The sequence below is a fragment of the Globicephala melas genome, chromosome 8 (assembly GCF_963455315.2).
Source record: "Globicephala melas chromosome 8, mGloMel1.2, whole genome shotgun sequence".
In the NCBI taxonomy this organism is placed as follows: Eukaryota; Metazoa; Chordata; class Mammalia; order Artiodactyla; family Delphinidae; genus Globicephala; species Globicephala melas.
Genome location: NC_083321.1, coordinates 97,886,685 through 97,911,906, shown reverse-complemented (window position 1 = coordinate 97,911,906; position 25,222 = coordinate 97,886,685). Strand labels below are relative to the sequence as shown.

At 40.9% G+C, this 25,222-nt stretch overlaps 1 protein-coding gene across 1 annotated transcript; it reads right to left on the bottom strand.

Annotated features, from left to right (window-relative positions):
- Positions 1-276: 276 nt before the first annotated feature.
- Positions 277-25,222, bottom strand: CRTAM (cytotoxic and regulatory T cell molecule). The gene is made up of 10 exons (XM_030835275.2): positions 25,177-25,222; positions 18,342-18,488; positions 15,967-16,119; positions 14,104-14,241; positions 12,726-12,887; positions 7,892-7,972; positions 5,852-5,935; positions 3,879-4,025; positions 2,217-2,303; positions 277-407 (listed from the first exon to the last, which is right to left on the bottom strand). Exons 1-10 carry the CDS (start codon positions 25,220-25,222, stop codon positions 277-279), a joined length of 1,176 nt encoding a protein of 391 aa, XP_030691135.2.

Here is a 25,222-nt window from a genome sequence, read left to right as displayed (position 1 = left end):
TTCTCCTGCTCTGAAGTAGTATCAGGCATAATAGGTTCTTTCTCTTCTTTTCTGTTTCTTTTGTTTTTAACTACAAAGCTTTATGCCCATGGGTTAGTCCTCATTTGTTGCTCTGAGTCCGGGGCAGATTACACTTGGAGGACACCATCTTGCATTGCACTCACAGTACTTTTTTTTTGTTTTTCATGTGATGGTAATTATGCTCCTTCCCACAGGCTGCTCCACTGAGGTGATGATGAGGCTGCCCTGAAATCCTATTTCCTGTTGCAATGAGCGCTACACGATGCTCTCTGGTATATGAGTGAGCTCTCCTTTGAATTTTGAAGGTTGTGCCTTTTCCTTCGTCTTTGTTTTTGCCTCTGAGTACAACTGTGTGATGTAGTTCATGCAGCTCTTAGAGCGGGAAGCTGAAAGAAAAACGTAGCGAACACGAACATTTAGTTTGAACAACATTGCACCCGTTTATTTGAAACACGTGGACTGCACGTGGTATTTGTAGGTCCAAATGTTAATGTGTTAAAAAAATCGAACCTGAAATTCACTGATGTGTATACATGGTCTTGAACGCCCTGTTATAGTCTAATTTTTAAAATGTCTTCTTATGTAAACTATATGCTCATAAACCTGAAATAAAATATATAGACATCTCTGCTATCAAATAACATATGTATCACTGGACAAAAAAATACATTGCCTTTAGCATAATTTCATACTGAAAGTAAGAGGGCTTGTGGGAAAAAGAGGATTGGGGCGACCCACTGAAAGCCTATGCAACTCTGTACACGGAGTCTGGAAACAGCTCCAGAAGGTAGCTTTTAAGTGAGCAAAAACAATAGAGTTGAAATGCTGGATCTGAGGGTGCTGAGGGAAGGAGGATGGAAGTGGGGGTCAGAGCCCAGGATAAAGTGCAACTTCCCACAGCTGTGGCAAGCCAGGGAGTCGGGGTGGGGGCAGACCTTTCTGGGGAGGGAGTCCTGAGTGCAGGTGCTCCTTTTGTTTTTTTAATTGTTTTTTAAATTTTATTGAAGCATAGTTGATTTACAATGTTGTGCTCATTTCTTCTGCATAGATACTCATCTTAAACTTTCTTAAAGGTGAATTACAAGGGCTTCTGCTTGTTCAGTAGCTGAGCTGAGGGCTTTTCTTTTTCTGCTAAAGGTTATAATTCTCCCACTCTTCTGTTGCCCTTGCCTGGGAGCATCGGCGTAGGAAACAACCCCAATTACACGTTATACTGACGTCATTCTCCCCCTGCCAGCCGTGGGAGGAGATGGATGTTATAGAAACACGCGTTGTGCTACGACAGCCTGTATGCAGCTGACACACATTTTCCCCTCCCACACCCAGGTCTCGCACAGACCTCTCACTTGTGCCCCTCTTCCTGCTACTACAGCTAGTCTTTCTTTCCGTTTCACACCCTGCTAGGTCAAAACCAGAAAAAAGCCAGAGGTGTTGTAAAAGAAATGCTTCTTACAAAGCCTCAATAAAACCAATAGCAACTAGTGGCAAAGCTCACTGCATTTTCTTGCAACTTTTGGCAGGTGGAATAAGTTCATTTGCATGGAGGAAAAACAGTGGTTGGAAGGTGTAAGATTCTTGTTGTGCTATATTCCTAGCTTCTTTCTACTGGATCTTTGTCAAGAGTACACACACACACATACACACACACGGAGTCTCCTTTTAGACTCTTCTTTTCATAGTTTGCTTGAAGAATTGCACTGAAGTCATCCAAAAGACCTGAAACATTTCTGCTTGAATTAGTTAAGCCTTATATTCATTTATTCAGTACAGATTTCTCCAGCACTCCTTCTGCGCCAAGCCCCAGGCTAGGATCTGGGGGTCCACATAGAGTAGATCCAGTTACTCACCACCTGGAGGTGTACTGTGGTAGCTAAATTAACACACCAAACATGAGGGTCTGGCGTGGGAAGTGCTTCACTGTAAAGGTGCATATAGGGTGCTGCGGCACACAGGAGGGTTCTGCCCGTGTGTGACAGCGACAACTCAGGGATGGCTTCCCACAGGGGCATACCTCCAGCTACCTGAACTTAACTGCTACTTTTTGTTTTTTAAGAAGTATTTCCTCAAGTTCTACAAGATGATTTATGTGATTTGCTTTTTCTTGTGCTAAAAATCCAACTTTGAATTTTATTCTCCTCATTAAAGGCAACAAGTTAACCTCATTTTTCAAATCTCAGGTCACATAGTTGACTTACTTTGGCTGTTATTCTCTTGGGATGATGTTTCTTCATTATTTGACCTTGATCTGTAACTTTCTAGAGTGTGCTCTGAAATTTCATTTTCTGCAGGAAGAGAAAATGGTTATTGAATTCTGGTGCACAGAGCATCATCTGTATTCAGAGCTGTACGTTTTGAGTAAGAGCATACCTGTTTTTATACCATAGTGGGCTTATCGCTCCCTCCCCCATACCTCATGTCCTCATTCGTTCAACAAATCATTTTTTATTCTCTACTATGATTCCTGCAGGCACTGTGCCAGGCAGTATAAGAGCTGCGGAAGTCAAATGACCACAGATTAGAATCAAGTACTGTCTTTTGGGAAGAAACAATTCCAGTAGCCCTTAAAGAGGTATGGGGGTGAAGTATCAACGGGAGATTTCGAAACAATAGTATGGCATTTGCCTATTGTGCAGATACAGCTGGAAAGCCAGACCCTGTGTTTAGGTATATTTATGATGAAAATGTTAGTGCATCTGAATATCTCGAGACATTGCTATTAAACTAGGAGAAGTGGTACTTTTAAGAGGGTCATAGCCGTTCAAAGATGTAGTATTTTGCCACGGGACATCATGATTTCTCTGTTACTAGAGGTTTTCAAGCCATATGTGGCTAAATCAGCAGTGTCCAAGATCACCAGAATGCAAGTCACGTGTGTAATTTAAAAGTTTCTAGTGGTAAAAAAGTAAAAAGAGTAAAAAGAAGCAGGTGAAATGAATATGTTTTATTTAACTAGTAGATTCAGTATAGTATTATTAGATGTATTCTTGTGTGTGTGTGTGTGTGTGTGTGTGTGTGTACTGAGCCTTCAAAGTTGGGTGTGTGTTTTATCCTTACAGCACCTCTCAAGAGCAACTAGCCACAGTTCATATGCTGACTAGCCATATTGTGGCTGCTGTATTGAACAGCCCAGGTCTAAGTAACCACTCAGAATTAAAGAGGGGATTTAGTCCTGGCACACATTTAGGGAATGAATACAGCAGGTGGTTATTCTGGGTAACTTCTAAGGTCCCTTCTGTTTCTGATATGTGTTGAGTCTGTATTTTAGTAGATATCTTCCATGCTAGCTAAGTAATTTTGTTTTTGTTTCCAATGAAATAAACTTTTAAATCGGAATGCTTAGGGAAAATTACTAACGTATGGTTGACGGAGGCTGAGTGCATTCTTAGAGTGTAAGAATGGGACCCAAAACAGTCTATTATATTCAACCTTTGATTGACCATTCCTAGAATAGGAGCTCCTTAAGAGCAGGGACTTGGTCTGTCTTGTTGGCAGATGTGTTCCCAGTGCCTGGAAGAGTGCCTGGTACACAGCAGGTGCTCAATGAATGCTTATTGAATGAATGAATGAATGAATGAATATGCTATTTGCTGTCTTTTTGTGAGTAGAAGCCTCCACAGTTTAATGCCAATTCCTGGAGCTACTCTAGTTTCTCTTGGTCGTGCACTCTGTAACTATAGTTCCTGGAGAATCACATCCTGTGTTTACTGCAAAACAAACGGTTGCTTATTTGAATGACAACACTCATCAAATAGATAGTACAGCATTGAATGGAAAAGCTTTAATTGACAGAATTTCCCTTTGGGCTGGCCAATTGTTTGAGCATCTTGTAGCCTCCGTCAGGTTCTCTGCCCACTCACCTTTTTTCCATATGACATGTGCTTTCCGAATCTTCATGATGAAGAGCTGGACGATGATGAAGAGAATGAAAATGAGGAAGGAGACGAGGCTCAGTAGCAGGATGCCGCTCTTCCTCCTCGTCAGTCCCACAAACTGACGATTCGCTTCTAGAAGGAAAATGAAAGGATTTTAGACAGTTCAGCGGCTTGTTTTTTTTCTTTTTTTTTTTTTGTCACTGAGGAATATACACAGTATTTGCAAAACATAGTAGAGGCTGATACACAGCTGAGAGGAAGAGACGACAGAGAGCTTTACCCTGAAAGTAAAGAGATTCGTGTCATTTATTCTCTGAAAACAAGCAAGCAGGGATACAAACAGACAAAGCAATTGTGCGGGATGATTTGAAAAAGGTTTTTTAAGTTACATATATACCGAGCTAGTTATTTTTCATTTCTAGTGGAAACGTGAGAATATTAAATTATAGTCAGGGGATTCAAATTAGATGTAAGGAATGAGTTTTCAGCAAAGTGTAGTTAAGTAACAAGAGAGCTCGTTAAGGAGTTTGTGAAACTATGCAAACAAAATGAAATTTCATTCATCTTGGCTAGGTTAAATGCGGTCCTCCATGAAGGCATCTGGAGATAAACCAGACGAGCTCTTAAACATCCTTCTAGAATTCTGATTCTACAGGCTCTAATTTCGCTAAATGTCATTCACGGTCCCTGTCATCTCAACCAACAAGCCATTGAGGAGTGTCAGCTACGCGTAGAACATTGTGCTTAGAGCTGCATAAGGCACAGTCCCTATGTTTTCGGGAGAGCTGTCTATATATGCAAACAAACAAGTTAATAGAAACAAACAGAATTAAGATATCTGTGCCAAATTCTAGACCCACGTGTGTTAATATAATGACGTGTTCAGGGATTCTGAGGCAGGAGTGGTGCCTGAGTTGGTCAGGAAAGTGCTCGGTGAGGATCTTGGCCTTGAAGGAGGGGTAAGGAGAGGAGTGATGCGGACTTTTCCTTTCATCAGGGCAGTTAGGGTAAACAAGGGCATGGCAATCAAAATGGGATGAAGTTTTCAGAGAAAAATGTATATTCTGGTCAGGACCTTATAGAGACAAGACTGCAGAGGTAGGTGGTAGAGAGCACCTTATGGAGGGTTGAGGGCTCACATTCCGTGCTGTGGACTGTGAACCATAGCAGTTTTCTGAACATAGGTGTGAAGAGTGCAAAGGGATGTTTTGATAGTAGGTGCTGAAAATGCACAGCAAGGGGAGAAACTAAAGTTACAATACTTCCAGCAGGACGCGATGAGGCTCTGCCTCGGGGACGCGGCAGTGATAGTGGACAAAATACCTTAAAGAGAAGACTCCAAAGTCCTTGGGAACCTATTGATTTTATGTGTGTGGGTGGGTGTCCACACACACACACACACACACACACATGCACAAGAGTGAAGGATGTCACCAAGGTTTGGGGCCTATGTGATGCTTTGGACAAGCTGATTTTGTGGGAAAAAGTGCTGTTCAATTTTTAGACATGTTGAGTTTGAGGAGATGACCGAAAATTCAGCCAGAGATGTGTGGGAAATGGAATGAAACAGGGACTAATGCTCTGGAGAATGTTCTGGAAATGCAGGTATGGAAATCTTCTGCCTGGTGGCAACAGAAACAATCTTGGGAATGGGAAAACTCTTTAAGCATTAAGGCAATAACCAAGGATGGAGAAGTAAAATCAAATCTACATAGAAGAAGTCAGAAGAGGAAGGGACATGAGCTAACGGACATGAGAAGGAGTGGTTAGCAAAAGTAACAGGACCAGGCAGAGTATGTCAAGGAAGCCAGGGAGACAACTGAGTAAAGGGACAGGGAGTGACTGACCAATAGAAAGGTCAAAAATAATGAGGACTGAAAAAGGCTATTGGATGTATTGATTAAGAGGTTAAAACATCAAATGTTTATGCTAAATAAATGAGTGGTGGGAACACTTACCAGTGGCCAAGTGAGAGACTTGAGTGGTTTGTTCTTCCTCTTCCTTGTCAGTCTCTGAGGTACTAGAATCTTCCATTACTGCAACTAAGGTGAAAGTAAGACATGATATATACATATGACTATGTATGTGCCGTGTGGTGTGTATATATGCACAGAGTCATCCCAAAGCAGCTTTGGAAACCAAATTAAGTGATCCTCATTAAAAAAACAACGAGGTCATTAGTTCATACTGACTTCTTCCAAAAATAGTTGCAAGTGGTCAGGATCAGTTTGCCTTTTTTTAAGGTAAATGTTTACCGAACACTACTCTGTGCCAGGCCTTAAACTGACCATTTGGTATATATTCCTCTACAGCTCTGAGCAAACAGAGGTTTTGAAGAGTTAAGTAAATTGTCTAAAGTCCTACAGCAAATAAGTGGCAGAGCCAATGCTGAGACTCAGAACCCCAAATTTCAGCCAGTGTTTCATGCTTCCTTCCTGAATCAGGCCTTCCAGTTGAGACAGTTTTAGGTGCTTCAGGATAGCAAGTGAACACTGAAGAATGGCATCCCAAGCCTGATGGATAGAAAACCCGTAGCCCGAAATGCACAGAGCAATGATTTTTATGTTGAAAGTCAGCTCAGTTGTCATTCAAACCTATGCTTGCTCCCCCCTTAGAAGTGGGATGTACTATGATGATTCTTGCTAGGTAAGAGAAATTATAAAAATGAGATCGTTTTTTCCGATTTTGTTGTTTATCTTCCCTTTTCTTTTTTTATTTTCCTCTGCCGTCTCCTGGTTTTTAGCCCATTGCACAGCGCCACGATGTGGACCCCAAGGGGAATGAAACCACCCCTTCTATTGAAAATGGGTATTATTAACAGTAATAAAATTGTAGAAATTGAAAGCTGAAAGGAATTTTAGAAGCCGTATTTCTTAAATCTTAAATGAAAAAGCAGAGGAGAAAATTGAGTTATTCAGCAGCGGTGTAAACCAATTTAAAGACAACTAGATTCTAAACATGTTTAAAAATATTGGATTATTAAAGCAAATGAGGTGGTAGTTCCGCTTCATAATATTTTCCGTTTCCATCGCCCTGCAGAAAAAGTCTGTATGTATGTGTGGTACATATGTACTTATCAGTGTTTAAAGAACCTAAACATTTACTTTTCAGAGTTATTCACGATAAGCATTTTAAAAATGTGATCTCCTACTCAGAACCAAGAACATGATGGTGATATGAAAGCACTTCTCCCACCACATGGCATTTTTATAGAGACATTATTTGAAACAGAAAGGGGACATATAGGAATGTATGCCTTTCTGGATGAGGCCTGTCTTGCTCAAAGCACCTTGACAACGGCATGCATGCATTCATTCATTCACACTGCATTTTGTGAGTATCTGCTATTGCCAGATGCTATGCTAGGTAAAATACAAAGATAAGTTAAATATATGATCATTGCCCAGAGCTAACCATCTAGTGCTTTACTGTCTAAAAAAGCTGGTATTATAATCCAGGTGTTCTAAATTCTCCATTTATAGTTCAATCCTGTTATCAAAAACTATCTGAGTTCTTGACAACAAAGTAAGTGGTGAGCCTTCAAGGGTGATTTTGTTATTCAATGACAAACACCAAAACTCCAGATTCTGCTTTTTGCTCTTTGTTGTTACCATGTCTTTATTTTGTGTTTGGTCTGTTCTAGATGGAAAAACAAGTCTCCTATAAATGAATTCAGCATTGCCTTTTACCACAGAGGAATTCAAATGTCACAATTGTGTGTGTGTGTGTGTGTATGTGTGTGTGTGTGTGTGAGTGAGAGAGAGAGAGAGAGAGAGAGAGAGAGAGAGAACTTACAAGGTGTTAGTAACCCTGAAGCCCATCCCACTAACTGATAGGGTGTTCTCCAGGTCACCATGACGCTGGAGTCAGTTGCAAGGGGTCCTCTATGGTCTTATTACAAATTAAAAGAAAAAAATGAAAACTTAGAATTGGAAAAGTGACCTTCCCAAAGAGGCATAATTTTTTTTTTTTAAGTTTTAATGTTTTTCGATACTTACCGGTACTAGTGGACTGCTGAGGGTCTTGAGAGGATGGAGAGCTTGTCTCCAGGGCAGCTGAAACTGTCTCTTGATCAGTAACTAGAAAAGGGGAAAAACAAAATTCTGCAACTACAGAGAGCAATTTTACCCACATTGTGCTCAGTACAATAGGTTGGAGAACGTATCTGGCTGCTACCTGTTTGTGGAGGTTCTGCAGCAACCTCAGAATTGTGTGTTCTCCAGCTCTTGCTCTGGTGTTTGAATCTGTGTCCCATTGATTTCCATCTGCTAAGCTGCCTGGCTTAGAAGTGCAGCGGGCTGGACCTCCATGGAGTGGTGCCTTCGGCAGTGGTGGGCAAAGACTATTCGCCACCTTTATCTGTATCCATCTACCTATCGATCCCTCTGTCTATCTATCCAAGCACATATCTACCTGCTTATTTATTAGGTGGCTTTGGAGTCAGTCTCAGACTGGGTTGAATTCCAGTGCCGCTCCTTGCCTGCCGCTGAGTGAGTCTGGACAAGGTTCCTAATCTCTCATATGCTCAGTTTTCTCTTACCTGTAAAATGGAGATACTAACACATGTACCTCTTGGAGTTTTTTGGTGAGAATAAATGATTTCATTTGAATAACATGTTTAGCACAACACCTGGCTATTTATTAAGCACAGTGCTTACTACATGCTATTGTATGATATAAAACAATGTTTAGGAATGTTTCCAGAGGTTCAGCTTAGCATAGATTTGACCAGTCAATGAACAGGCCTGTAACCACGGAGCTTATAAAAATGGTGCCTATTAATTTACAAATATTGATACTGATATGTAATATCTTTATGGAATCTACAAGTGTTTCTCAGCCTTTCATTTAATCAAAGAATTTTCTGTGGTTTTGAAAATTATTTTCTTAATCAAACATTAAAGTTTTTTGAAAACTATAAATATGCCTGAATCATGTGCCAATGGCTCTGAGAAAAGAAGAACCACTTAGGAAACACTAGAGAAATAGTAAGACAGATGATAAGTAAGCTCCGTGGCCACAAGGAAGCCAGAGAAACGTGAAGAAAGAGTAGAGCTGCTGGCAATGAAGAGAAGGAAAAGCTTGAAGGCAAGTCAAACAGAAGTGCTGGAAGCAAATTATAAGACGAGCATAATATGGCAACTACTGGGGACATGTAGAATAAAATTTGTCAGTCATGGCTAAGATCTAGAATAATGTACACTATGTGAATTCAGATAACCATATAGTTATGTACAAAACAGGTTATATATATTATATGCACTATATATATTATACACATTGTATATATTGTGTATATGCCATAGTGTATATATACAATTGTGCATATATGTACAGTAGTCTGTGTATGTGTGTGTGTGTGTATATATATATATATATACACACACACACATACACACACACTGGAGTTTGTATTTGACTTATCCTCTATTTAGCAAAACTGCTAAATAGATTCATTTAGACTGAATGTTGTTTTGATTAAGTGGATACTGGTACATGATGATTTATCTCCCTGGTTGGTTAGAATGTTATAGACCTCTGCTATCCAATATGGTATCCACCAGCTATACTGATTATTTAAATTTAAATTAATAACAAGTAATATTAAAAATTTACTTCCTCAGTTGCACTAGCCACATTTCAAGTTAGAGTTTTGGAAAACCTGTATCCACCACCGTGAACTTGACAGGTTCCAAATATTTAGGCTTCTGATGAGATTAGTGATGATATTAATGGGTGTGATTTTGTTACTGAAATGTGCCCACATTTGAAAGATTTGTATCAATCAATGAATCAGTATTCTCCAAATGACCAAGGCATGATGTTAGGAATAGTGCCTGGATCATTTAAATAGCAAATTTGTTCGATGGATTTTAATGTAACAAGAGTATGAAAAGTTCATTGACATGGTTCTAGAGTCCACAGAGCAGCTAACCTTAAAGAAACTACCTCTTGTCGAGTTTTAGTGTAGCGTTGAAGAAGCGTATCCACAATTATCTGAAAAGGCTATTCAAATACTTTTCCCTTTTCCAACTTGGTGTGAGGCTTAATATTTTTATATAGTTTAAGCAAAACAACATATTACAAGAGCTTGAATGCAGAAGTTATGAGAACCTATTTCTATTAAACCAGATAGTAAAAAGATTTTTAGGGCTTCCCTGGTGGCGCAGTGGTTGAGAGTCTGCCTGACGATGCAGGGGACACAGGTTCGAGCCCTGGTCTCTGAGGATCCCACATGCCACGGAGCAACTAGGCCCATGAGCCATGGCCACTGAGCCTGCGCGTCCGGAGCCTGTGCTCCGCAACGGGAGAGGCTGCGATAGTGAGAGGTCCCAACACAGCAAAAATAAATAAACTAATAAACTCCTACCCCCAACATCTTCTTTAAAAAAAAAAAAAAAAGATTTTAAAAATCTTTCTAATTTTTGGCATTGCAAAATATATTTTTTTCCATAAAAATATGCCATTTCTCTTTATATGAAGTAGGTTAATTCTTTTAAAAATAAATAAGTAAACATTGTTCCTACCATGCAGAGTGTGGAGATGAGAGGGTCAGAATCCTTATTGTAAATATGTTTCTGAGCATCCTCAGCTAGCAAACTTTTACTTGTCGGATTTCTAGCATCTGTTGGTCAATGTAGGAGCTATAGTCAAAGAGAAATATTCATAGGCAGTTGGAAGCACCACCAGGTGATCCTGGTCTTGTTCTGTGAACACTTACTGGGGATCTGGCAGTGGTGCTAAATAATTGACAGATCATAAATAAAAGTCAAGTTTTAGCCTGTTATTATTATTAGAAACATTTTATGGCTATGATTTTTAGTCCTATAGAACTATGGCCATCAAGGAGGGGAAACTGTGAGTTCCCCTTCAGCAGTAATTTTTGTAGATGGCTTGAACAATTGCTGACAAGTAAAAATATGCTTTTTTGATATTGTTGATTCTTTTATTTAAAATCTGAAAGTCTTTCAGAAGTATTTAGATAAATAAAGCCTCATTTTCTCTTTGGCGACCCTCTCACATTCCCCACATGCTCCCTTGCACTGATGGAGGTGGAGGCTGGGGACCGGAATGAATGACAAAGAGGAAGGAGGGACTTCCCTGGTGGTCCGGTGGTTAAGACTCCGCCTTCCAATGCAGGGGGTGCAGGTTCAATCCCTGGTCTGGGAGCTAAGATCCCACATGCCTCACGGCCAAAAAACCAAAACATAAAACAGAAACAATATTGTAACAAATTCAATAAAGACTAAAAATGGTCCACAGTAAAAAAAATAAAAAAAAAATCTTAAAAAAAACCCCCAAAACAAAGAGGTAGGAATATTTGCATCAGGTTACAGTACAGTCTGGTCTGTGGGTACTTGAGCCTTCTAAACCCAGCTTCCTCAAGACCTGCCTTTGGTTTGATGAGAAAGTGAACGGTGGCGAGCACGGGGTAGTGAGCGAGGAGCTGTTAGCCACAGCGCCAGCGCCCACAGGGCAGCGTGACAGTTTTCCCACAGAGAGGTTCTCGTTAACAAGTGCCTTTCCTCATTGGTTAGTCCATTTGCTAAAGAGCTTTTTCAACAAATGCACTGTCACCCAACAGCTTCCTCCTTCACTAGTGTGAGTGAATTCTTATCCTCCAGGAATCTCTTTTCTCACTAAGAAGAACTTTTATAAAGTAATGAAGGTCGGACTCTTATTAATGATAGATGTGTGATTCATGCTTCTTTTCTTTTTTTTAAAGATTTTTTTGATGTGGACCATTTTTAAAGTCTTTACTGAATTTGCTTCTGTTTTATGTTTTGGTTTTTTGGCCATGAGGCATGTGGGATTTCAGGTCCCCGACCAGGAGTCGAGCCCGCGCCCCCTGCCTTGGAAGGCAAAGTCTTAACCACGGGACCGCCAGGGAAGTTCCCATGCTGCTTCTTATAGGATACTTCTTGGCTCAAAAAGTTTTATGTAGTTTTTAAATTACTTCTTAAACTTTAGGTGAAGGAATCAGAGAAGAGGGATTCTGAAAATGAAGGCAACTCCTCTTCACATTTAATGTTTGATGTTTTTTTCTTTTTCTTTTTATTATTCTTATTTTTTGGTGCTCTGCTCAGAATATTAACATGGGTAAACTGAAATCTCCAAAACGGTTGTAACAAAATAAATCTAAAGCATAATCATGACTTAATGTGACTACGTGAGTGTTATATTAACATAAAATGATATTGACAAGTTTAGATTTATTTCAGTTAGTATTGTCTCCTTTTGGGTTAAGTACAGAGAGGTAGTACGCTTCACATGATCTCTCCAAACACATGACTGCAATAAAACTATTTAAGGTCAAGCGATGCCAGCTGTCATGATCAAAAAGCGACCATGACACTGTTTGCATATGGCACTCTGCTAGGCTTTCTGTACAACGGGAGTTCCCCTCAGTGTTGGAACAGTTGCAACCCTGTTGGCTAGCGGGAGACATTTCAATCATTAAAGGAATTTGCTATTAAAGAAAGCTTTGTTAGGGCTTCCCTGGTGGCACAGTGGTTGAGAGTCCGCCTGCCGATGCAGGGGACACGGGTTTGCGCCCCGGTGCGGGAAGATCCCACATGCCGCGGAGCGGCTGGGCCCGTGAGCCATGGCCGCTGAGCCTGCGCGTCCAGAGCCTGTTGCTCCGCAACGGGAGAGGCCACAACAGTGAGAGGCCCGCGTACAGCAAAAAAATAAAAATAAAAAAAATTTAAAGAAAGCTTTGTTGACCTGAGCTCACTCTGAAGGACTTTTCCTAACCCATTTAATTTTGTTTGATAGTGTAATATAAAGGTAAATTTAAAATAATTAAAGACAGTCATTGGTGGTTCTTACCCAAATCTTCAAACCGGTAAGGGGCTACCAGTTTTCTTCCTTGCAGGCCTTTGTGTCGGATGATGCAGCTTGCTGTTGAGTTTTTGCCATATGTGTGGACTCTGAGTGTGCTGGTGCTATTACACTTCTTCCCATCAGTTTCATATTCATGGTGGGTTTCACCTATGGAGCAATTGAAAGAGGCGTGTGAGGTTGTGGCTGTTTAATGCTCTTGGACGTGTTTGCGTCTCTGAGAGACCAATGGCCTTGACATCTTGGCAAACCTGTTAGACTTCTAACTTCACTCTAACTTCCCCCAGCTGCCTGGGATGTGCTTGACCCTAGTCCCAAAGAGAAGCAGATGAACAAGAGTGGATAAGTTTCTATAAACCCTGCACTACTGGAAAAAAAAAAATCCAAAGCTTATCATGTTTACACGGGAAAAGCCTAAAAGACGCAAGACCTTCCTCAAGTTGAATGAATAAGGCAAATTAAAGGAGAGGTCCAGAATTGGCACTGGACTGAATCTATGGTTACATAAAATCAAATGGAATGTCTGTTGAAATGTAAACAAACTAGAAATAGTTCCCAAGCACCACAGTTGGTTTTCCTGCTTCAGTTAAAAGGCTCAAAGCTTAGATTCTCTGTTACCAAAATATTTTTGTCTGTCGTGGGCAGTATGACATAGTACTCCACGGTATAAGCAAGTTCATATATGTTCCAATTACATGTATTATGTTAAATGTATTTTTATTTATTTATTTATTTTGGGCTGCGTTGGGTCTGTGTTGATGCATGCAGGCTTTCTCTAGATGCGGCGAGTGGGGGCTACTCTTGGTTACAGTGCGCTTCTCTTGCTGCAGAGCACGGGCTCTAGGGCGTGCAGGCTTCAGTAGTTGTGGCTCGCGGGCTCTAGAGCACAGGCTCAGTAGTTGTGGCGCACAGGCTTAGCTGCTCCGCGGCATGTGGGATCTTCCCAGACCAGGGCTCGAACCCATGTCCCCAGCACTGGCAGGTGGATTCTTAACCACTGCGCCACCACGGAAGTCCCTGTTAAATCGTATTTTTAATTTTATGCCTGCTACAAAGTTTATGCTCAGAGGTAATAGCTATATTGTACCTTTTATTTTATGAAATGTTATGAAGCCATAATAAATATTCCATTTTAGGTTTCTACCTTGTTTTAAACTAAAACATGTAACCATGTTATTTGTGTAAAGGCTTTCAAGAGTAAGGCATGGTATCGATTGGTTAGTAAGGATAATTTGTCTTGAAACAACTGATGAAATATTGAATGGTGGCCCCTTCTGCCACCAGAGGGTGCCAGAACCTTGAAAAATTCCTTAGGCACATAAACAGGGAGGAAAACAAAGGAGGAAAGAGCCATTTCTTCACTTACCTTGGATCTCCATGTCATCCCCTAAGAGCCAGGTTATCCGTGGAGGGGGCTTACTTCTCACAGTGGAGCATTTCAGTAGGACATGTTCTCCATTTTGCATTCTAATGGAAACTTCCAAGGTTGGCTTGACAGGAGTTGCTAGAAGAAAATTGATTTTTCTTTTCTTAGTTAGCTGGTCTATAGATATCAGCAAAGCACAGAGCCTAATAATCTGCAGGGATCATTGCAGGGGATGGGGTCTAAATAATGGGCGTATTTTTTTACTTGACCTTTCTCAGAATATAGTTAAAGGGCTTTTAGGTACTTGGAAAGCTACTCTAGTTGTAATCAGAATGTTTGTCGCCCAGTGTGTGATTAGTCTCCAGAAATTCCCAGGCAGACTTTGTTACAACAGTAATTATTAAATGTTATATGTGAATGTATTTGGCTGGTAGAACACTAAGTGAGGAATAGAGGCTTGAATTCTAGTCCTGTCTCTGTCACCAGCTATTGTAAGCGCTTGGGTAAATCCCACAACTTCTTGGTCTATCAGTTTCCTTGTCTGTGACATGACTGGTTTATGGTCTCGTTGTTTCAGGTCTAAACTTTCATGAGTCTAGGACTCACCTCAACGAACGTTACCTCTGTCCCCTCCTAACGTCAAAGATGCATTTCTCTTTTAAAGGGCCCACCGGCCCTTTTTCTACTCCTGTCTTGGAAATCCTTTTCAGTTAGGCTTCCTTCTTCCTCTTCCCTGGTCCAGAACTGCACTCTTTCATGTTGATTTACTCATTCATCCGCCATTGAGACATTATGAGGTCAGTTCCAAGTATGCACTAGATGCCTTAGATGCTAGCGATGCAAATAAGGAAAAGGTAAGGCCCGCCAAGGAGCTATAGTCTGGCGATGGGCTCAGCCCCTAACCTGTTAATTGAAAGGCCAAGTGCTAAGTGCAATGATAGCGGTAGGCATGGGGTGTTATGAGAGCTCAGCAGGGCACACAGTCAGTCTGAGCCCGAGTGGTATTTGGGGTGGCCAGTAAGGTGGGGAGAAGGTGATCCCTAAGCTGAGTCACATGGGTTCTCAAAATCCCTAGGGAGCCACTCCTTCCTAGAGACTTAGTCAACATGCCTTTACTTTACGGCAGGTACCACACTAATAATTCAAGAAGAGAAGCCTAAGAAATTCTTTGTGTGACATGTGGGTTTATGTTATTTAGAGAGCAATAAAAAGCAATGTTTTTAATTGATCTGTTCTGCCGTGAAAAGCAAAAAGGTAAAGATAGTGAGACTTACGCTGAACACAGCTGACCATCTGCAGAACTGAGCAAGTTCCAACCCATCGGGAGCTGTCCCTTCCTATCCATGCCTCCCAATCCCACACCCACCCACCCGCAGCAGAAGAGAGGAACTTGTTTTGTAGAGGATGTGAGCTGATTGTCCAGTGCAGTTACATCTGAACTCATGCCATCTTAGGATATGCTGTCAGAAGTTTCTGCTTGATGTCCGTACATGTTTTGTGCCTTCCTAAACTAGTGTGCAAACTCCTTGTGGGCAGACTTTGTGCCTAATTCATCTTTGATTCTCTGCATACTAGCGCAGCGCCTGACACAGAGTCGCGGCTCATCCAGTACTAGTTTTCTTTCCTTTTAGTTCCCTGCAGAGAAAATTTAGTTGATGCCAAAGACAGATTTCACAAATTCACATTTTAGTCTGGGGCTTGCCACTCAAAATGCTGTTTTCCTTTCAAAAGAGGGCAAAAGCGCCCAGGAAATGCCTTGCTCTAGGCAACATTTTTTAACTAAAATATTAAGTTTTAAAATGATGTATCACGTTCCTAAATATATTGTTCCCAGGCTGGGTTTACTGGCATTCGGACACCCACCTAACACGATCACTTTCACTTCCTTTGTTCTCACGGAGTTGCCGTAATGCAGACACTTGTACACGCCTTCATCTTGCTGTGTTACATTCAGCACGCTGATGGAGAGCTGATTGGAGGAGTAATGAAGAAGCTGGTATTTGGAATTTTTTAAACCTGTACAAGAGGGGAAAAGAGCTATTATGAGGAGAGAGATCAGATGAATGCAGACTCTCAGTGGATTGATTATTCACAGAAATAGCTTTTGATTTTCACACTTTAAAGGAACAAATGTCCCATCTTCAACTGAGCTGCTTTCCAAATTCTGGTGTTGCCAGCTGGAGGCCTTGAATAGTTCGAAGTTAGTTTAGGAAATGAAATATTTTGATCCTAGGATCTGTGAAATAAGCAATTTGCTTTATTTGTGCTTGTAGGAAATTAAGAGCCCTGTGCTGGCAAAGGGTTCAGGTTGCAGGAGGATATTAAATAATTTTTTTTTTTACATTGTGGAAAACGCCCCACTAGGATTTATGTCTTTGAAATCTGATTCATTTGTGATTGTCTTGTCACAGTGTATGTGAAGAATGGAAAATAAATGCACTGATATTCATTGCTCCAGCTAGGTGCTTGTTATTTTTAATTTTTAAAAGTTCATTATTATTTGAAGTGCCCCAAAGATGACGACTTAGTCCTTCCAAATGTTTAAGGAATAGCCAAAACAAACAAACAAACCCCAACATAAAATCCCCCACAGCTCCAGAAAGTTCTAGCCAATAGCAAGTGTTCCTTTTGATTCTACCTTGACCTGGGATTTCCATCTCAGGTCAAAGGTCGCTTAGCAAATCAGAGGCTCCTTAAATGAATGGTTTTATTTGCTTCTTTTTTCTAATGTGAAGATGTATAATGTGAACAAGCCTAAAATAGTTAAATTGTGAATGGCTGACCAAGGAAGGTTGTTTCTCATCTGGAATAATTGTTGTGTGTCCTGGGACACTGATGTTACCTGAGCTGGAATTCAGGTGTTCTCAGTCTCAGCACTATGGACGTTTGAGTCCATAATTCTTTGTTGGGAGGGGAGACTACACTGTGCACTATGAGATGTTTAGCAGCATCCCTACTCACTAGAGTCCAGATCCCCTTGCCTCTCCCTAGTTATAACAACCAAAGCTATCTCCAGACATTGCCAAATGTCCCCCAGAGGGCAAAAAGTGCCCTTGGTTGAGAACCAGCAAGCTAGATCAAGGCATCCTGTTGCAGAAATTTGAGAACGTCCATCTTCTCCCAGTTTACCCAAAACAAAGCAACGGAAAGCATTATTTAACAGAATTCTCTCTACTTAAATTTTCCTCTCAGAACTTTTAACAATTCATATCTACTTATTCTTTTGGAATCTAGTTGATTTAGCTTAAAATAATATAGTTATTTCACATTGAACCTGTCAATATTTAATAACATTTTCAAAGCACATCAAATTTTTTTTAGAGGCTCTGCTTTTATAAAGCAGAATGAAATTTGCTGTGTTGGAGACTTTTCCAAACATTTGACAGTTAGGAGTATTAAATGGAGATATAAAATGGTCTCATAAAGGGGAGGGTTTCATAAAATCCTGCCCAAAGAGATGAACTAAGTAGACTATAATAGACTATTAAAAAAAAGTAACGACATGAGGTCACAGATCCTAGCTAAACTTATTGTGGTATCATTTTCCAATGTATACATATATCAAATCATTATGTTGTACACATTAAACTAATACAATGCTGTATGTCGATTATATCTTACTAAAATTGGGGGAACAAAGAGTCCTCTTCCATCTCAGGCATCTAAGACTCGATGTGTATTTCTGAGAGAGGAAGATTGCCCTCCTTTTCAAAGTAATGCGTCCTGTCAATTCCTGTCGCCTAGTGATCTAAAGGTTTTGTTAAGACCAACGAGAGAAGGGGAGCCATCTGGAAGGGGCTTTGAGATGTGGCTTTGCATTGCTCAGATGGAAAACAAAGCAGCTGGCTCCAGATGCGGGGTGATGTGTTGGCTGCCTGAGGACCAAGGGCCCCCAGGCTGTCAGTCTGCTACCCGTCTGTCATCATGCCATTGGTGGTTTTCATGGTCGCCGAGAGTCAAAAAGTGACATGGGGGTGAGGTGGGTTGATGGAAACGTACTCTGTCATTTGAGCCCCCTTTAACCAACCATTTTGCTGGGGTTTCCATTTCAGACTTCCTGTCAGTAAAAGCAGCCACGTGTGAAATAATAAGCTTCTGGGTGCTGTTTACATGTCACAGTGGGCAGAGCCAAGCCCACCGTTTGGGTGACTCATGGCCGCTTTCTGTCCCACCAACCTGTCTGTCTGGAAAATCCCTCAGGTTGAGGCCTGGCGGTGATTTACTTTTCCTTCACTTACCGGAATGCTCACTGAAGAAAATGGTGAAGCCCGACGGGGCCAGCCACTGCAGGGAGGTGGTCTCCTCCTGAGAAATGACACACTTTAGAGTGAGTGTCTGGCCTTCCTCCACGGTGACGGTTTCCATGGGGTTGGTCTGAAAGGCCTCTGCAGAGGAAGAGCATTGGGGACAGTCAGGCTGGCACGGGCCACGCCACTCCCGGGCTGAGGCAGGGGTTTAGACCCAGTGCAACCGTATTCATCATTCGGTCATTTACTACAAATTTCTTAGAGAAACAAAGCGTAAGTCAGCATCAAAAGATGCGAGGAAGGGAGGGAACGCAGTGTGCAGGGGCAGTAAAGATGTCTCTCGAAAGAGATCTGAATGAAGGGGTGGGTTTTGATGGGAAGACAGTTGAATGTCTATTAGGCATTTGCCCTGCCATATGCCGGGAATTGTGTCTTCCATGTTACCAATGTTGAACGTAACTTTCAAACTAACCCTCTAGAGGAAGAATTATTTTGCTCACTTGACGATGAGGGAGTAGAGGCTCAAGGTCATAGAGGTCCTGGGGCTGGCATCTGTGCCCACGTGTGCAGGCTTGCAAGCCCGTGCTCACGTAACTAGGTCAGACTACCTAAGTGATGAGATCCCGGAAAACTCAGCCTTTCTGGACTCTGTTTATAAAACAGGCGACTTGTGTCTTCAAGTACAAATTGGGGGTCTTGGATTCTAAGAAAGAATGTTATTTCCCATCGGGCTCTTGCAAATTATGGAGCTGCCCATCACGGTGAGGAGGTACGCCCCACCTGCAGAAGGGCTTCTCCACCAGAGGGAAGATGTTCTCAGATCTCTTCCGATTTAACATTCCACAGCAGCGCTTTCCCCAGGCAAACGTGAGAGTCTAATTTCCCCAAATGACAAACCCCAGAGAATGAGAACAATCGGTTCTAAGCAGCTACAAAGTTATCCTCCCAAAAAAGAAACTGATAGAAAAGTAAATTGGCTTTACTGCCGATTTGGTACATTTATTGCCATTCGTTATTTCTTCAAGTTTTAAATTTAAAAAAATTTTTTTCCTGAGGACAATTCTTACCAGTGAAGGTACCAAACACTTCCATAAACAGAAGAATACTGTGAGGTTATAAAATATGAACCGCAAATGCAATGAGTTTTACTGCATAATCTTAAACCTTGAAAAAAAAAAGAAATAAAAAAAGAGAAGCAAGAAGGGAGTTTATTTCCTTGTGATAAATTTCAAATATTAGGAAGAGCGCTTTGGAGAGCTCTGGGAATTAACTGGTGCAGACTTTTTAGTTTGTTCCATTCCTCGGTCATTAATTTCAACCTGGCCTCTGGCACTAAGAGCCCAGAATTACTGTATTGTATTCATATTGACTTCCATGGGAAAACAGTTTGTTTGAGTCCAAAGGGAAAACCACTCATATCATCAGCCAATACTGTGATGAACAACAAGGAATCAATAAAAAGAGATTATTTTCAAAAAAGCATTGAGTCATAGGCCAGAATCCTGCTTAGGCAGGTCGTTTGGAAATATTCTCATCTATAAAATCAACCTATAATTGAGTAATAAGGCTAATATTAGTAGAGATGCTTTGAAGTGACAGTGGAGTTTCTTCCAAGGTTAAGCAGCTTTTGAACCAAGAATCTGAATCTAGACCTAACTTGCATTGCTTTGTTCCATCATGATTCTTGCTTTACTCTCTAGTTCTCGTGCATTTATCTTGCTTCCCACAAACAGATTGAAGTTTCCAGAGGGCAATAACTATGTTTTCTATTTCTCTAAAATTCATTCCTTACAGACACTATCACAGTGTGAGCTTGGAAAGTAATGGTTTAATGCCAGCTTTCATGATGACACTATAATTTAGCAGGCAATGGATAGATATCTATGCTCTCCTATTGTTAGTAAGAATACTGAGAGGCAGGAGGGAAGTTACTACATAAATAAATGATAGAATAAAAACTAGTGTTAAGCAACATCCCCTGATTTCATCCTTCGGGCCAGAAATTGACACTGAGAAGTTTTGCCCATGTTCTTACCTTTGGTAAAATGATTGTCTAGACAGGAAGCCCACATCTGGGGAGAAGGGAGTGGCGAGAGTTGTCTGCTGCCTGTTTATGAATAAATGTTTCCCATTTTAAAGGTGTATATCATCCTTGTCTTTTTCTTGGGAGGCATGCTTATGAATTAAATAATGTCATTTGATTCTCACAGTGTCTTAAAAATTGTCCTAAAAGGTAGTGTGGCTTTTTAGCGTATGCTAAAGAAGTTTATCTCCCGAGATGAGTGTTCGCTCTTGCCTTTGAGAGTTCAGGATCAGGCTACTGACCACAAGAATAGGTGCCTGAGTTCCAGATGGAAAGGGCTGTGTTTGAGGCATAGAACACTGTCGTTTCCTCTGCTCTTGGCGCCTAGCCTTGCTTTTGGCTTTATAAGCCTAATTATCTTGCAGTGCTGTCATGTAGACCCCGTGTTTGATTCAGAGACAGGAAATCCTTGTAGAAAGGAAGACTAGCCCAGTGAGAAGCCACTGAGCCCTATTGCTTCAGTGGTAGTGCTTAAAAATATTGTCTGATGTGTCTAAGTCACGTCAAAGGGTGGAAGAGGGGCACATGGGTACCTAAGTTTTGATGACACGTCTTCTAAGAAAAAAGTTCCCCATGACCCTTTTGTTGCCATTGAAAACTACAGTGGAACTCGTCTTTAAAATCTTTCTTCACCTAAGTTTAGAGCCAAACTTTCACCTTTTTTGTCAGAGGGATGGGGTGAGGGGTATCTTCTTTGCTCACCACTTCCTCCCCTACAGGTTCTAAAGACATGTATATCCTTATTCACCCTTAGGCTTTCTAGTGTAGACCCTGAGTGCCCTGTGCCTACTTGCTAGTTCTCCCTGTCTGGGCTTCAGACTTCTCACCCACAGACGAGCCCGACGTGACTCCCAAATGCTGGACATACAGAGCTTGAGAATGAATCGCTGTGATGTCTCTCCTGGAAGGTCACCACTCACTGCTGGTACGTCATGTTTACTGAGTGGATTATTGACTGCTGGGCTTGGTCGTTATCTCCACGACTGGGTTTATCCATCCATGCACAGCCATGTGTTACGAGGCCGCTAGTTAAGTCTGGAGCTATAGACTGTGACTGTGTGACTGGTTTATACATGGAAAGGGAAACTGTGACCTTCACCATCGTCTCCAACCCCCACCGTGTGAACCAGTTGTCCTATGAGTGGAATCGCTTCGCGCCGAAGTACACGTGACGGACCCTTAAGCTGAAGGGCAAGCGGCAGTCACAGCTACCTACCAAAGCACCCGTAGATAAAACCTGTGCAGTTCCTAAGAGTCCTTGGTTTTTCCGAAGGTTTGGGGAGTTGCAGTGTGTCCACCCTACTCTAGGTCATCATGGCAGACTGAAGAAAGAGTGAGATATTCTTTCTTTTTCTTAGTAGCCCAATTATTGCATGCAATAACTTTTAAAACTCCAGAAGAGAGCCAGTCTGTCCTGCAGGGACCCCAAATTCAACACGTCCACTTGGAATTCATCATTTGTACTGTCCCTTGTGCTGCACACACACCAAACACAGACACACCACCTGCTCGGTTCTGGTAGTTCCCTGTACCCCTCGGTGTCATCCCAAGCCATTGCATGCCAGGTATCTGAAAGGCACCCCAGCGTCTTCCCTCTCCAAAACATCTCTTTAATCAATTCATTCCTCTTTTTTTCACTACTCTCACTGCCTCCATTGTTTCTTTCTTGGACCATTGCAATAACCTCCTTCTAGCCTCTACTCCCTCTAATTTATCATCCTCGTCTGCTTCAGAATTACGGTTAAAATGTATAAATTTGATCGTTTGATTCCTTCATTAGAATATTTGCTACAGCTCCCACTGCCTGTAGGAATCAGGTCAAAATTCCAGATAACTTGACTCCCATCTTTTCCTCCAGTTCATTTGCCGATATTCCCTTCCAGACGCTCCATGCAAATGGCTACTTGCTGTTTCCAGAAAGTTCCAGGCTCAAGAAGATACTTTGCTTTGGCCATGCTGTTCTCAGCCTGGAAAGCCTTTCTTAGCTCCTTCAAGGCTCAAGTCAAGTGACACCACTTTTGTCAAAGCTGCCCAAGCAACCTTTAGCCTCTCCCTCCCCTCAGTAACCTCCTCTCTCCTCCAGATCCCAAAGGCTTCCATTAAACTTCTCTTACAGCACTTCACACATTACCTTTTTGGTTACAAGTATGTCTCTGTGGATAGACTACAGACTCCTCATACAAAAGTTGTTTGCTAGTCATTCATTTTATATTCCCAGGGCCTAACGCAAAGTAACATTTTAAGTATTTGTTCAATCAATGGCTAATCATGAGTAAATGTATATACTCAGTAATAAATATTTTAATAGGAAGCTCATTTGGTTATGTTAAATAATAAAGATGAGCTAGGTTAAAACCAGAGACACACAGTGAGTTAATTCTCAAACCAGAGCTGTATTTGCTTGGCTCTTATGAGGTTAGCGGGCAAAATATGCTTCGATTCAGATCATTACAAAAAGGCATTATTATTATTCTTTAGATAGATTTGATAGAGAAAATTACGAGTGTGCCAATGAATCAGACTTTCTCAAAATCAAATGATTCCCAGTATAGCTTTAAAGAATCCGTCTCAACAACATGTCAGTAAATGGATGACTCCTTCCGGGTCAAAGGAAGTATCAGGAGGACCCTACTCAACTTGCAGCTGTTCTTTGTTTCCTGCATCCTACTAAACAACCGGAATAGAGGGTGCAAATTGGTAGCTTTTCATCATCTGCAATATAGGTAAATGGGAAGAATTTGAAAAATTCTCCATTCTTCCTGTGTGTCACCCACCCTAGGGGCTGCCAGTAGGAGCCTTGAAAAGAGGGCAGGCTCCAAGATTATGGGACTTTTTTTTTTTGCGGGGGGGCTGTAAGTTTTTGGCACCCATAGAAGTTGTGCAGGGGAAGAAGGTATAGTGATCTTCCCATAATTCAGTTAGCTAAAAGCAGCTGGTAATTTATGTTGCCCAAACTGCTAATTTGCTGCCTTTTTGCTGATGAAAAAGCAACATGGTCAGCTCCTTTCCCGTTTGGGACTCTGATGGGCATGAGTAAGCTTAGGATAGAGTGGGCAGTTGGTTCCCAAATACCATTGAGCCTAGACGCCCTCTGGCTGGCCCTTTGGATGAGGGTTCAGTTTGGGATTTTTCAAGAATGAATCTTCCAAATTGTGTAAATTATAGCTTTCAAATTTTTGATCCACATTAAGAAACACATTTTCTATCACAACCCAATACACACACACTCACTGAAAGCTTTCATGAGATAATACTTTTACTGTGTGCTTTGCCGATATTTACACTGTCATCTACTAGCTGTGAAAACTTGGGCAGGTTGTCTAATTTCTTGTAACCTCAATTTTATCATATGTAAATTAGGGATATGATATAAAAATACCTCAGTATAAAATATACCTCAGTATTTTTGCTAGGATAAATGAAATAACAAAGTACTCAGCACTGTGCACGATACAATAAATATACTTCTCCCCTTTCTTTATAAATAGTATTTGAATAATTTATATCCTAAAAGACTTATCTCAGGTTTACCTTAGGACATGATTATTGCAGTTTTTTATTTAAAACATTATTTCTGTGAGCTATTTTTATAAGGGAATAACTCGAGTGCTGAAAAAGTGAAGGTCAGTTAAAGGCTTTAAACTTTGGAATAATTGAAAGCATTCTAATTTTAGCCATCTAAATGTACTTTTTTTGAAGGTATTAGCTCCTCTTCAAGACACTTATTGAAGACACTATTATTTATTACAAAAATGGAATCTTTATTAAGTGCCTCAGGATGCAGGGACCAAAACAGAGGGCACTAATTGAAGTGTATAAGATAGGAAATTGAAGTACTATGTAAAAGAGGACATCTAGTTTTTAAAAATACTGTTCTTCAGATGCAGTTCTGTGGTGAATGAAGATGTAGAAGGACAGCTGCTTTACTTAGAACACAACAATACATCCAATTTTGGAAACAAACATTCAACAAGCAAGCAACACTGTATATGTGTAATTTTCTTTGCTAGAAAATGATACAAGTTGCAATCAGAGATTCAGGGACAATACAGCCTGCCCCCACTTTTGGGTAGGAATAATTTGACCTGTGCTAAAAAGGTAACTGTGTCTTTCTTTGATGTTCAAAACACTACATTAGAATTAAGCATCAAAAAATCACATTTGAAAATTATAATGAAATGTAAAGTATAACTGACTCAAAAAATAAGCACAAATTTTCACGGGGATCCTTATGATCTGAACGAATTAAGAGTTATATAGCACTTTGCCACTTTCAAAGTACTTTCACATTTGAGATTTGATCCTTATAACAATCTAGAGTTTGGTAGATCAAACATTGTTATCATCTTCATTTCAAGATGTGGAAACTGTTTCAGAGAAATTAAATTATTTGGCTAAGGCTTATACAACAAGGAAGTTTTTAAAACTCCCAAACAGATGCCCTTTCAACTGGTATACCCTTAAAAGAGCCAATAAGCTTGTTACACTTTGCCATAACACAGATTCCACAGAGACACACACTACAATGACCCTTTCTAGACCCTGTAGCCACTGAACAAGAGATTCAGTAAATCCAGTAACATCCCTCAGATATGTGATTTCGGCGTGGCGTGGAAAGTGGCAGATTTACCTGAGCTGCTTCTGCAGTTGGTCCTCCGTGAGAGCAGTTGACTGACTGGTAGATAGATGTGCCCAAACATTAGGTCAACTGAACATCAAAAAACATGAGCTCTGAGTCCTTACCTTGTAAGGGGAACCAAGCCAGCAAGCTGCAAAGCCTCCACCACAT